This window comes from Mustela erminea, chromosome X (assembly GCF_009829155.1).
Source record: "Mustela erminea isolate mMusErm1 chromosome X, mMusErm1.Pri, whole genome shotgun sequence".
NCBI lineage: Eukaryota > Metazoa > Chordata > Mammalia > Carnivora > Mustelidae > Mustela > Mustela erminea.
In genome coordinates this window covers 90,526,801-90,541,698 of record NC_045635.1, presented here as the reverse complement: position 1 = coordinate 90,541,698, position 14,898 = coordinate 90,526,801, and the positions used below count along the sequence as shown (strand labels likewise).

Genomic DNA, 14,898 nt, shown 5'->3' with positions numbered 1-14,898 from the left:
ATCTTGCACATTCCTACCCTTTGCTTAGAATATGCCATTTCAAATATCTATAATGCCTTCTCCCAATCCTTCTCTTTATCAACCCACATTTCTTTCTTCCTCTAAAACAAAATGAAACAAACTCATCTCTTTTAGGAGGGCTTTATTGATTAGAATCAACTGACTGATCACTCCTTTTCTCTTGGTCTTATTAGAATCTCACTGTCTAAAGAATTTCATGTTAAGTAATTGAAATATAAATTAATTAATCTCATAGAGCTATAATGATAATTAAACTTTAGATTTAAGCAAATGTTGAGCTGGCATACAAATCAACACCTACTGCCAAAGTACAATATTTCATCCTGATTCTATTGGATAGAACTATTCAGACAAAATGAGACTGAAAGTTGTGGAACCTGGAATGGAGATGATAGTTCAAAAGGGAAAGTAAGCTGCTGGATAGAAATGCGTTCACAAAATTTCCATTTCTGGGACAGCTGGGTGGCTCAGTTCATTAAGCAGCTGCCTTCGGCTCGGGTTGTGATCCCAGACTCCTGGGATCAAGTCCCACATCGGGCTCCTGGCTCAGCGGAGAGCCTGCTTCTCCCTCCCTCCCACTCTGCCTGCTGCTCTCCCTGCTTGTACTCTCCCTCTCTGCTAAATGAATAAATAAAATCTTTTTAAAAATTTCCATTTCTTCTGATATTTATCAAAATGTTATTATCTCAGGGGCACTTGAGGGGCTCAGTCAGATAAAGGCGTTTGCCTTCAGCTCAGGCCATAATCTCAGGGTCCTGGGACTGAGTCCCGCATTGGGCTCCCTGTTCAGCAGGGAGTCTGCTTCTCCCTCTTCCTCTGCCTCTCTTTTTCTCTCTGTCTCTCATGAATAAATAAGTAAAATATTTAAAAATGTTATTATCTAATTTTATAAAGGAACTATTTCTCAGAGAACTAAAATTCTGATTTTAAAATAAAAGTGAATAAAAACTGTCTAAGATCTTTAAGTATATCCTCATTAGATTTGTTAAGTACTAAGTATCAATACCTGAGACTGACTATGGACAGCAAGAATTAATGTTACTCAAACATTTGAATATATAGACGTTATGACACCTGCACCTTTACAGATTCAAGACAGTATAAAACCAAGAGTCTTACCAAATTTCAACCAAAGGAAAGCCAATATGTCAAACTGTAGTAATGGTATTTTATTCATAATAAGATTGGAAATATATCTGACTTAAATTTCATGGTGAATGCAAACATGACAAAATCTGCAACCCCCCTAATTATTCTTTCATAGAGCAGTTTCCTACATATGATTAAGAGCCCCTAGAAAGCACATATCCAAGGAAGAAAGATGTGTGAATCAGACAATCACTAATTGAGAAAACCTATTAAGACCAAATCCATCTTTCCAGAACTCTCCAGGGGAAAGGGCCAATCCCTAGTTTCCCAAGTATCTTTTATTGAACCTTTTTATAAGCAACACTTGCACCACCTGCTGGTTACTTGAGAAATAATTTGGCATTCATGATGCAAAACAACGCAGTGCCATAATTTTGAACCTTTACTATGGAGAAGTAACATATAGGAAGAACAATACAAGTCTTTGAGGTTAACATTACTGAAGTTTTTAGATGTAGACTTTTAAGCCAATAGAAATTACCAATGACTTGGAATTTTGTGTTCTATGAGGAAAAGGATAGGAATACTAAGGCACAAAAATAAGAATGCATTCATATAAATTTTCTAAATGAAGACTAAAAACAAAAACAAAAACAAAAAACTTACAAGTCCAGGAGGCCCAGTTGGGCCAATGTCACCCTTTTGGCCCTGTTTAATATAAGTGTAAAGTAGATTAGTAAAAAAAAAAAAAAAAAAAAAAAAATCACATAAAAACACCAATTTCCTTAAAAACATAGCAGATAACTAAGTTTCAGAAAGACCCAGGAATCCATAATAAAATATCTCAAAGAGAAACACAACTTGAGGCAATGAGACAGTATTAAAATAAGTCTAGGAAGACCCATGATGTCTACGATATTTCCATTAGTGACAGATACTTTAGAGCTGATGGACTTAACTGTAATCAGCAACAGCTAATTAATTTTAATTGCTTTGTGAGTTTCCTCTTAGAAACTAATGAAAGACAAATTCAGAGACAAAACAGTTACTATAAACCAGTAGGTACAACAGCACAAAAAACATGGCATGCAACTGTTATTCTACCAGCTAAGACCCAAGGATAGATGTCTTTCTCAACCCTGCTTTTGTTCTAGACTTGTTCATAGGAACTCTTCATCTATCTAAAAGCTTCATTTATTTAGTTTAAAGAGTTTTTCAATCCTATCACTTTACTTACTACTTGAACAAAAATCTTGTTGTCTGAGTATTTATTATCTTCCTTTATTCTGGCTGTGCCCCCTAGTCCAAGCTTGAAGTTGGATCTAGTTTAGAGATAAATCACCATTAAAACATGTGCCCTCTGGGTACATTCAAGTTTGTAACACCTTTTCTTCCTTGCCTGCAAAAAAATGCTTTTCAATATTGGTTTTCATATAAAGCAATTAGAGACCACAGAGATTAGAAAACTTGATATTTTGTGTTCTGCTATAAATAAGGGAAATGTGTGCTTTGTACATTTTTTCAACGTCACTTTTAAAATAGATAACTAAATAAATGACTTCCAGTCAAGCTGTATAGCCAAATTAAAAAAAAAAAAGTGACAAAGAATTAGCCACAGACTTTCAGACAATGATTGCAAAGAGAATGGAAATGTTTAGTGGAGACATTCTAAATTCACAGCTAAAAGCCTAGTATAAGGACCTCACTAATATAGAGCTGAATCCACTTTCTAGAGAACAAAAGTTTTGCCGATTCATGTTCAAAATGAAGGCACCAACTTTTCACAATGGAAATGCTAAAGTTAAACAATTCTTCATGTATTCCCATCACATGGATTGTGATTTAGGACAATGAATGAAACTTTAGAGGAAATGATACAAAACACCAAAAGATGAATAAAGAAGGTATGTTTTGAATACAAAAGCTAGTTATTAAGAAATTTTTCATTTAGAACTCAACCTTGGGAGCACCTGGGTGGCTCAGTTGGTTAAGCAACTGCCTTCAGCTCCTTGAATCACAGGATAGGATTGAGTCCCACATCAGGCTCCCTGCTCAGTGGGGAGTCTGCTTTTCCCTCTGACCACTACTCTCTTGTGCCCTCTCTCTCTTTCAAATAAATAAAATAAAATAATTCTTTAAAAAAAACCCTTGGGGGGCGACTTGGTGGCTCAGTCGGTTAAGCCTCTGCCTTCGGCTCAGGTTGTGATCTCGGGGTAATGGGATCAAGCCCCGCATCAGGCTCTCTGCTGGGCAGGGAGCCTGCTTCCCCCTCTCTCTCTGCCTGTCTCTCTGCCTACTTGTGATCTCTGTCTGTCAAATAAATAAATAAAATCTTAAAAAAATAAAAAAAAAACCTTGGAAGAGAAAAGGATTATGTTAAGTAGAATAAAACCAGTCACTTCAAAATATTAAAATTCTTACCTTTTCTCCATGCCTTCCTGGTTTACCAGGGTAACCAGGATCACCAGGCAAACCCTTTAAAATACAGAGATCAGGGTGACTTCAGCAAAAATGGTAGAGTAAGCCCAGTGATGGGTATTTAGGAGGTCATGTATTACGTGGAACACTGGGTATTATATGCAAACAATGAATCATGGAACACTACATCAAAAATAATTGACGACTATATGGTGACTAACATAACATAATAAAAAAAATGGTAGAGTCAGGATGTCCAAGCGCCCTTTTCTCCATAAAAGCAACAAAGAACACTGGCAAAAAATGGTCAGAATCAACTTTTTTAGAACACTAGAAATTAACCAAAGGCTTGTAGCAATCCAGGAAGTATTTGTTGGGGAAAACAAAATGACTTAATCTTGGTAAGATCACAGAGCTTTGTGACATTTTAACTTGCTCTAGTTCCAACACCTTTCCCCAGCCCCATGGTATCCTTGAAAACCAACAGCTCACAATCAAGGTGAAAACCAGAGCGTAGCAGCAAATGGAAGGGAAAGAACTAGGATGGAGCTTCTTCAAGTACCTATTCCCAAAGAGTTGTCATTTTTTTACTTGTCTGGTGACTATCTTTATTTGACCTGACTTGAGTTTTCACAGTGAAAACAGAGAACATATCTTTTCTCTGAAGATATCTGTCAAAACCAATCAGAGGTAATTATTGATCATCATGGCAGCCTAAACCATGAAACAAAGACCAATCTGTCAAGAGCTACGGCTCTGAATTTACTTCCCCTTAAACCATTTTATGCTAAAGTAATTTATGATTATAGAGTTTACAAATTGAGGACTACCTATTTAGCAAAATCATCTGGAAACCAATTTATCTGATTTTAAGACTTCCAACTTCTAATCTTGTTAAGAATTACTGCTTTCCTTCAGAATGGCCTCCAAAATTTCATCAAATTTTCTGTCCTTGAAAACCTTTTTTTTTTATTATGTTATGTTAGTCACCACACAGAAAACCTCTTTTAACATCTATTGTGCATACTCTTGATACTAAGGCTGCTTGAAATAATATTCCTAGACTTGCGCGTTTTATTTTCTACTTTATTTTGTAGTAATTATCTGTCAAAACTTTTATTGAAAAAAAAAACTTATGTTCACACAAAATACTGTATGTGAATGTTTTGAGCAGTTTTATTCATAATGGCCCAAACCAGAAACAACCAAAATATCCTCCCCTGGACAAATGGATAAACAAACCTTGATACATCCCCACAATCAAATACTTCTCAGCAATAAAAGGAATGAACTATTGATAAATAGTACAATGTATTATGCTATGTAAAAGAATCCTGATTCAGAAAGCTATATACAATATGACTACATTTAAATGACAATCTGGAATAAGGAATATCATAGGGATAGAAAATAGATCAAATGCTGCCAGGGGCTTTGGGTGGTAAGGGAGAAGATGACTACAAAAGAATGTTGGGGGAATTTTTGAAGGTTATAGAACTGTTTTTGATTTTAAAGCTGATTATACAACTGTATGTGTTTGCCAAAAAACACAGAATTGTACACTGAAAATGGTTCATTTTACTGGATACATGTTATATCTCAAGAAATCTGACTTAAAAATCGAACTTCGTTTTTTAACAAAGAAATTTTAAGTTTGTATTCAAAAGAGAAAGTATAATTTCCAGTCATAATAACTATTTCCAAACCCAAGCCTGTTTGCCATCCTGCTTCTCTAGAACCACATACAAATGTTATTTTCGGGGGTGAGGTGAAGGGGACAGGCTTTATCTACTCACTGGAATTCCTGGTTGGCCAGTCTCTCCATCTTTGCCCGGTTTACCCTATAAGATTAAAAGAAATGCAAGAATATAAATTTGTTATTTAGGAAGTATGAGATTAAAGAACATAACAAACTTTATCCCTGCCTTGGACTATTAAGTAAACTTTTCAGACTTTTCTATTACAATAAATAAATGAATATGACATTCTGAGACAAAGAAAGTAGGAATTAAGAGGAAAGAATAAAATTACACACACACACAAACACATATTTAAAATTTTTTCCAAAGAGAATTGGTGGTTATAATACTTACTCTTTTGCCAGGCTCTCCTTGCTCACCCTTCTCACCTTTCACACCACCTGGAGGCCCCTGTACACACAAAAGTGGTTTAACACTGGTTCATGGAGTGCTGTGTATCAATGCCAATTTATATTAAATGACATTAAAGAATTTTAGGTGACTTACTGGAGGACCACGTAGCCCTGGAGGTCCAGGAGGCCCTCGGTCACCAGGAAGTCCCTACACAGTAGTAGGGGAAAGGAAAGCAACATTAATACTAGAGCTAGCTAAGAACACTTTTAACAAACTGAACTATAGACTCATGCAGTATAACCAAAGATAATAGGATGTTTCTAATTCAAAGTTGAAATCTGCTAGGCAAATGAACCAAGAGCCATCTTCGGTTAATTCAGTTCATTTCTAATGTATGTACAAGCTGAGTTTTGAGGTAAATAAAAAGACAACACTTGAAATGAAATTATTAATGATACATTTTATGAAAAGCAAGAATACCTAAAACGAGGAGATATAGGGTCTATATCTCCTATATTTAGCATACATTTCATATCATACATACATATCACATACATTTTGGCAGAGAATTAAATGACCCAATCCATATTGATGGTAGAGTTTCAGTACAATTTGTCCTTAATTCTTAACTTTATTATTAGCATTTAAGTGAAACAACAATGTACACACTTTGTTCAAGGGTGGGTCACTGTGCTATAAAAGATATGTATGGGGCACCTGGGTGGCTCAGTGGGTTAAAGCCTCTGCCTTCGGCTCAGGTCATGATCCCAGTGTCCTGGGATCGAGACCTGCATCGGGCTCTCTGCTCAGCAGGGAGCCTGCTTCCTCCTTTCTCTCTACCTGCCTCTCTACCTACTTGTGATCTGTCTGTCAAGTAAATAAAATCTTTAAAAAAAAAAATGTATGATCCCATCTACTCTGTAGAAGCAAGGTATCAGATAATTATTTCTAAACATGACAATGGTTTATAATACCATCTTTCTCTTTGTATATCAGTGAAATATAGAGAAGACAGTCATCTAAGACAATGACCATCGACCTTACCATGACCTAATTTTGTACATGAATGCATTATTCATAATAGCCAAAAATGCAAACAATACAAATGTCCATCAACTGATAAAGGGATAAACAGTATGTGGAATATTCACACAAGGGAACATTATTCAGCCATAAAGAGAAATGAAGTACTGATACATGCTACAATATGGAAGAACGTGAAAACATACTAAGTAGAAGAAGCCAGACACTGAAGACCATATACTGTATGATTCTATTTATGTGAAGTGATCAGAGTCAGGAAATCTACAGAGCCAAAAAGTAGATTAGTGGTTGCCGAGGGCTAAGAGTTTGGGGGAAAATGAAGAGTAACAACAAATATGTATGGGGTTTGGAGGGTGGCTGATGAGAATGTTCTAGATTGTAGTCATGGTTTTACTACCCTGTGAATACACAAAAAAGAATGGAATTGTACACTTTAAATGGGTGAACTGTATGGTACGTAAATCATATCTCAATAAAGCTCTTTAAAAATTTAATTATCTCAAACTCTTGTTATTTTTAAAGTACCTTCTATATAATTATATTCCAGCTTATAATGCATTTTAATGGAATGCTGCTTTTATAGCAAAATGTTCATTGATTTCCTCTCTACATACTCACCTGGTCTCCTTTCTGAAACTCTACATCAATTGGTCTTTTCTGCTCACTGATCTGCCCAGGTGGCCCAGGGGGGCCCTGAAGACCTTGCTCACCCTGTTTGCAAGATTTAATAAGAAAGTAATATTTCATAATTTACACAGACAATAATATAAAATGTAAGCTAAGTCAGTTGCAAAAAGATGAGCTCAAATCATGAGCAATGGAAAAAACTGAGGGCTGCATAATCAACATTTTTCTTTACTCACCTTTTCACCCTTGGGTCCCTGGAAATTTAAGCCCATATTCCCCTGAAGAGAGAGGTTTTAGTTTAAAATCTCGTTGATGCTAACAGAAAGAATTCACACCAAATAAAATGCACATAAAAGAAAATTACCTTTGGTCCTGGAAGTCCTGGTGGACCAGGAGGGCCCTAAGAATAGAAGACACAGGGGGAAAAGGGATATATTAGTAAGTTTATTAAAAAAGTATTGTTTCAAAATCATTATTTGGTTTCATAAAAAAACGAGGACTGAAAAAGCCTTTCAAAATAATATTTTCCTGTTTTTTTCTCAGATTTAAATTGATTTTAACAAGCCAAATGAATGTGGAGACTTCCTGTGACAGCAAACAAGTGGGTAGGGGAAGAAATACAAGGATATATAGAGGAAGGGAGGTAACACAAGTGCCAAAAATCAATACAAAAGTTAATTGCAACAAACATATCAAATTTCTCATATCAGAATTACAGGTAAATAATTTTGGTGTCTTAAGGCAATTAAATATCTAGTTCTAAAAGCATCCATTTACTTTTTTAGTTCAGTTTTAATTTTACGTGATCTTTGTAATGTTTCAAGGCTTGAGAAGTTAAACAGGCATTTGTTTGCCCTAGTATATCACCTCTTTGATCTCAATGGACCTATTCATTTACATATTGTACTCTGTTGGCATTTCTAAGACTTTGCTTCACCTGTTGAATCAGGGTTAATTGAAGGAACATTCCGAAATGCAGAGTGAATCAGTTATATAGCCACAAGAGTTGAGGAAATTCAAGATGTAACAACACACCCAGGGTATACTGATGTTGTAACAACAGAGTTAGGAAAAAGTGCCATAGTCCAGAGTCTCATGCTTTGCAAGATGTCTACAACCAAAACAGACTAAACAACGGGGTTTTCTAATCCTCTCATAGGTATTTCCAGGAAAGCAGAAATCAGTCTTTCTGGTAGATTCTTTTAGTATTTACCAAATGTTATTTCCTTCATTCAAGAAGAAAGAACCAATTGTCACAAGCAAAACTGTGCAATCTATAAAGGTATAATGAAAACTGTCACTTAAATATATGGTAGATGAGAGATGGAGTGGCGCATGAAAAATTACTTTGACTGAAGTCCAATTTTCTTGCCCTTTTAAGAAGCAAAGTTCTAAGTCCAAAACATGACTTGAATGAAATCAAAGTATTTCAGGGGCAAAAATACTCAGAATTTAATTACAGTAGAAAGTATGAGTGACCATAGAAGTAGTAAGGAAAACTAGTTGCATAGTCAAGCTCTTTAAACGTTTTTGCTTCTTTTCTAGGATACACAAATCCTTATTCCATTGCAGAGTGACTCATCACCCTCACCAACTCTACTGTTTTGTCACAGGCCCCTCAGAAATGAGAGCCAATATTTTTTTTCTGAATACCCATTCTTGTTCCTCTTAAACAGAAAAATGCAGTTTGAAGAAACACATTTCATCAAGTGACTAGAGAACTGCCCTTGAAGACTTAATGCAATGGCTAGAATCAGCTTCAACACTGACACATCAAGAGGTAACCAATGAAATATTTTATTTAAAATCTTTCCTTTTATGTACCTCATTTTTCCCCATCTATAAAATGAAGCTATTACTTAGCATGTATATCGTTTACCATAGCATTATAAAATATTGTGTAAATTAAAAAAAAAATGTTTAGGAGTACCTGGTGGCTCAGTCCATTAAGCAACTGCCTTCAGCTCAAGTCATGATCTTGGACTCCCAGGATCGAGCCCCTGGTTGGCTCCCTGCTCAGGGGGAGGTTTGCTTCTCCTCTTTCTGCCCCTCCCCCAGCTCTCTCTCTCTCTCAAATAAATAAATAATATTTAAAAAATTAAAATAGGGTGTCTGAGTGGCTCAGTCGGTTACGTGTCTGCCTTTGGCTCAGGTCATGATCCCAGAGTCCTGGGATCAAGCCCCTCATCGGTCTCTCTGCCCAGTGGGGAGCCTGCTTCTCCCTCTCTCTCTGCCTGCCTCTATACCTAATTGTGATCTCTCTCTGTCAAATGGGTGAATAAAATCTTTAAAAAATAAAATAAAATAAAAAATATAGATTGTAAACATTGAAAATGCATTATACTTTCAAGTAGTAGAAATAATATTACTATTCCTGAGAGAATTTTTTTTAAGTAGGAAAGATAAAATTACAGAAGCAAGCTTACCATCAAACCTGGTGGTCCTGGGGGACCAATTGGCCCTGGTAAACCAATGGGACCAGCTGGGCCCTGTTATAAAGGAAGTAAAGAAAAGGATGAAAAAAAAACCCCTCTCTCTGTATCAAGCAAAGAACTAAATGAATGAAATTTTAACTTAAGTAACTGCCAGAATTTGGTTATAGAATTCTACAATTCTGCAGTATTATAAGCAGAATTTTAAAATGTATAAGAATAAAAGGATTAAGTAACTATAAAGAATTTCAACTAAAAAGAATGGCTACAGGTTTTACAAAAAGTTTTAGAAAACTTTTTACTTTTACAGTGGCAGATAACAAATAGAAGACAAACACAGATAAGGAAGTTTTACAAAATAAAATGATAAAGATGGGTGTTTAGCAGGCTTTTATGCCAGAAATGGGAAGAGAAGGACTACCAGTTTCCAGGTGGCTTCTCTATTTTAAAGTAAAAAATAACTATGTATTTACCCAAAGAAAATGAAAACACTAATTTGAAAATGTATATGCACCCTCATGTTTATTGCAGCATTATTTATAATAGCCAAGACATGGAAGTAACTCAAGTGTCCAACCATAGCTGAATGGATAAAGATGTTCTGTGCGCGTGCATGCACACACGCACGCACACACACTAGATTACTCAGGCATAAAAAAGAATGAGATCTTGCCATTTGCTCTAACAACATGGATAGATCTAGAGGGTATAGTGCTAAGTAAAATGAGTTAGAGAAAGATAAATACTACAGGATTTCAGTCATTATGTGTAATTCAAATTAAGAATTTAATCAAACAGACAAATTAAAGAGACAATAAAAAAAGAACAGATTCTTAAAGAGAACAAACTGATGGTGCCAGAGAGGACACAGATGAGGGACGGGGTGAAATAAGTGAAACAGATGAAGAGTACACTTATTGTGATAAATACAGAATTGTGGAATCATTATATTGTACACCTGGAATGAATATAACACTGTATGTTAATTATACTAGAATAAAACATCTTTTTAACTTCAAAGGATGTAAAAAATTAATGAAATTAAATAAAAAATAAATAAGACTAAAGACAAGGAAGTGAGAATAACTGGGACAACAAATAAGGGAATGATGCAACTCCTGTGGAACACAATTTGGCGTCTTAAAAAGCTGAAAATTTGACTTCAGTGAAATCCAGCAATTCCATATCTAGGTATAAATCCTGGATTATTTTGTAATTAAAAAAAAATCCTGAACAACCAAATATTTAATAATAGGAGATCAGAGAAACAAACTGTAGTATGTTCACACAATGGAATGTCATATGGAAGTGAAACTGAAATAACTACAGACACATACAGTAATACGGATATATCTTAATATATCAGATTGGAGGGGGAGATGAACCATGAGAGACTGTGGACTCTGGGAAACAAACTGAGGGTTTTGGAGAGGATGCGGGTGGGGGATGGGTGAGCCTGCTGGTGATTATTAAGGAGGGCATGTATTGCATGGAGCACTGGGTATGGTGCATAAACAATGAATTCTGGAATACTGAAAACATAAAGTTAAAAATATATATATCAAATAGAAAAAGTTACAGAAAACTATATAAACTTTATGTTATTTTAAAAGGAAAATTAAACACTCTAGAGATACATGTATTTATGACAAAACTATCTTTAAGAAGCAACAGAAAACTCAAAATGGTACTTCTGTCTTGGTAGAATGCAGAAGGCTGTGACTGTCAAGGAAACCTCAGGTTGATCCAAAATTATTTGAAATGTTCTCATTCTTAAATGTTATTTTGGATTCATAGATGTTCATTTGGTAGCTATGCTTCATAACATACATATATTTTGTATGTATTCTGCTGCATTTTCAAATATTATATAACTAAAGATTATAAGGGATAAAGGGCAAGACTGATACTACTTAGGAGTACATGGATGGGTTTTGTCAAGCATGGAATGAGTTGGTAGTTAATGAAAAAATTCCCAACACTGTATCTCACTAATAAATATTAGAAAGTACTGATATTTTTTGGCAAAGGGATCAATCTTTGTGAAATATAAACCTCAAAAAATTGACTACCTGATCTATAAATATTCAAAAGATATTGCTCTCTTTATGCATATTATCTATATCTATAGGCTAGCATAACTTTTTTTCTTAAGATTATACTTGATGGGGGCGCCTGGGTGGTTCAGTTGCTGAGCATCTGCCTTCAGCTCAGGTCATGATCCCAGTGTCCTGCGATCAAGCAGCAGGTCGGGCTCCCTGCTCCAGGGGAAGCCTGCTTCTCTCTCTCCTACTCCCCCTACTTCTGTTCCCTCTCTTGCTGTGTCTCCTTCTGTCAAATAAATAAATAAAAGATTATACTTGATGTTCAGCATGCATAAATTTTATTCCTTCAGCCTTCAAAATATGTTCATATGTTATACCTAAGTAACAGTGTTACAAATGATGTCTTCTAATATCTTAAATGAGAGTCCTACAATTTTTATTTTTAATCAGACCATTTACAGTTATCAGGGCTACTCCTACCATGTACTGATCCTCACAGCAGAAGAAAAAGAATACAGAAGTGTCTTTCGGCTGCCAAACCCCAAAACAAAAATTTCCATGGAAACTGGATAGAAAGATAAAAGAACAAAGCAGTCCTTTATAAAATTCTCCCTGGTCCAGATTACTTTTAGTTTCAGGTATGAGGTACATGCAATGTCTATCAAACTTCAGATAATTTCCATAACTAAAATAGAGGGAACTAAAGACTGAAGGGAAAAAAGTACACTGTAATCTGATTTAGTTAATAAAGAAAAGAAGAAAATCACTGGATACTTACTTGTATTCCAGGAGGACCTGGATATCCTGGATTACCCTTTGGTCCTGGCAGTGATGACATAATTATACTGCCTGGTTCTCCCTGAAAGAAATCATCAGTGGAAGTTGTAACAGTTATGACACATGAAAATGGGCAAGAGCACAAAAAAAAAAAAATCTGAAAATTAAATCTGTCACATAAATGTTCTGAAGATTAGGCTATCTCAGTAATTAACATGAATACATTCACCTTTTAAAGGGAAATGGGGAAGTGGCCATAATACACTGAAGTACAACCGATTTATTAAAAGCCTGTGGTACCTTCAGTTACTTATTCACTAAAAAACCTTTATTAATTATTACTATTTTCCAAGAACTGTTAGGCTCTGAATACTCAGTAGTGAAGGAGATAAATAAGACCTCTGTCCTCATGGTGATATCAATGTACTGGCTTTGAAATGCAGATCATAACATGTAAATAAGACGACAAAAGGTTCAGTTAAAGGCTATGGAGAAAAATAACATGGTACATGATAAAGAAAGTGGAGAACTGAAAAGAAGTGATAATTATGTGACATGATAGAGGCACTAATTATTGTTATAATGGCAACCATAATATATAAATGTATCAAATTAACATGTTACATACCTTAAATTTATACAGTGTTACACATTAAATATATTTCATTTAAAAAAAGATATAGTGGAAGAATTAGTTTGGGTAGTTGAAAAAGAGCAATCCATGAAGGCAACATGGAGGCTGAGATCTAAAGGATAATCAAGAGTCAGCCAGGTAAAAATGGGTTAAGAGTATTAGGTAGTTGAAGTAGCATCTACAAAGGTCCCAAAAAATGAAGAGCTTGGTACATTCAAATGACTTCATGCAGACCAGTGTGATCAGTGAGCCAAGGGAAAAGTGGTTTAAAGACAAGTCTGGAAATGTAAGCAGGGTCCAGAACATGCAGGTCTTATAGGCCTTGAGAAAGAATATGGACTGTATCTCAGATGCAGTGGGAAGCCCTTGAAAGTTTATAAGCAGTGAGATTAAATTACTGGTTTATGTTTTTAAAAGGTCATTCTTGAGTATTTAATCTAGAATAAGTCAAGCTGTGAGGTGAGGGATAGTAGTGGAAAAAAAAAAAGACTAATTAAGAAGAAGCTATTATAATAGTCCAGATGAGACAATATGGTTAGTGTGGTAGCACTGAAGAGGGAGACAAGTAGATGAATTTAAGATACATTTTATAGGCAAAATTAACAGTATTTAGTGGTAGAATGGAATGAGGAGGTGTGTGAAGGAGTAGAAGATGTAAATACTCACTTTCAGGTTTCAGGGGTCTGGGTTAACTTTGAACATGTTAATTTGAATGTCTCAGAGATATCTAAGTAGAGATGTCAGGGAGGCAGTTTGATACATGCCTCTAATGCATAAGAAAAGTCTAGAGATATAAATGTAGGTATTCAGTAGCTATAGAGTAAACAATACCATGAGTTTTAACAATATTGCTAGGCACAGAAGAGAAAAAGGGGTCAGAACTGTGTCCTGATACCTGCAACATAGAACAGAATGAGCTCCTATAGCAGACTGTGATGACCAAAGAGATATAGGAGAAATATCATGAAAGGATAGTGTCATAGAAGTCAGGGGAAAAGAACATTTCTAGAGGGAGCAGATGGTCAACTGCACCAAAATGTGATGGGAACTGAAAGTATCAGAGAAGAAACTTGAGGGGCTCCTGGCTGGCTCAGTTAAGTGTCTGCCTTCAGCTCAGGTCATGATCCCAGGGTACTATGACCAAGCCTGGTGTTGGGCTCCCCGCTCAGAGGTGAGTCTGCTTTTCCCTTTCCCTCTGCCCCTACCCCTGGCTCATGCTCCTTCTCTCTCTCAAATAAAATCTTTTTTTTTAAAAAAAGAAGAAAAGAAAATTGAGTCTGATATACACATTTACAAGTGTATCAGCACACAGAAGATACTTCCATGGAACAAAGGAGATTACTTAAGGAGGGCTTGTAGGTAACCACACAATTTGTAGAAACATCTATTTTAAGGCAGAAGTCAGACATTATCTGATTGAAGCTGCAAGCTTTCTGAATATCTTATTCAAAATGTTTACTTTCCTAGTATGAGATGCTTACCTTCATACCTGGGATCCCAGGAGGTCCCTATTATTAAAAAGATAAGGATTATTTTATATATATGAGAGGGGTGCGAGCAAAAGAACACACTGCTTTCCAAATAGAGTCAATTAAATAGATTACTGTAGGGTCATTCTAAGTAAACAGTATCTTAGGATACATAAAGATGACATTTATATTAAATACAACAGAATCCTTGCTTTTATCCAGCACAGAGCTGTATTACCAACTCCTTTT

General features: G+C 35.5%; 1 protein-coding gene across 4 annotated transcripts in view; it reads right to left on the bottom strand.

Annotated features, from left to right (window-relative positions):
* The window catches only part of COL4A5 (collagen type IV alpha 5 chain), a 238,612-nt gene that overhangs the window by 92,081 nt on the left and 131,633 nt on the right, over positions 1-14,898 (bottom strand). For all 4 annotated transcript variants that reach the window (XM_032331820.1, XM_032331819.1, XM_032331822.1 and 1 more), the window contains exons 8-18: positions 14,662-14,688; positions 12,548-12,628; positions 9,719-9,781; positions 7,657-7,692; positions 7,529-7,570; positions 7,284-7,376; positions 5,775-5,828; positions 5,622-5,678; positions 5,325-5,369; positions 3,532-3,585; positions 1,777-1,818 (exon numbers count right to left, since the gene is read on the bottom strand). In XM_032331820.1, the coding sequence (XP_032187711.1) occupies positions 1,777-1,818; positions 3,532-3,585; positions 5,325-5,369; positions 5,622-5,678; positions 5,775-5,828; positions 7,284-7,376; positions 7,529-7,570; positions 7,657-7,692; positions 9,719-9,781; positions 12,548-12,628; positions 14,662-14,688 (594 nt within the window). The remainder of the gene's footprint in view (positions 1-1,776; positions 1,819-3,531; positions 3,586-5,324; positions 5,370-5,621; positions 5,679-5,774; positions 5,829-7,283; positions 7,377-7,528; positions 7,571-7,656; positions 7,693-9,718; positions 9,782-12,547; positions 12,629-14,661; positions 14,689-14,898) is intronic.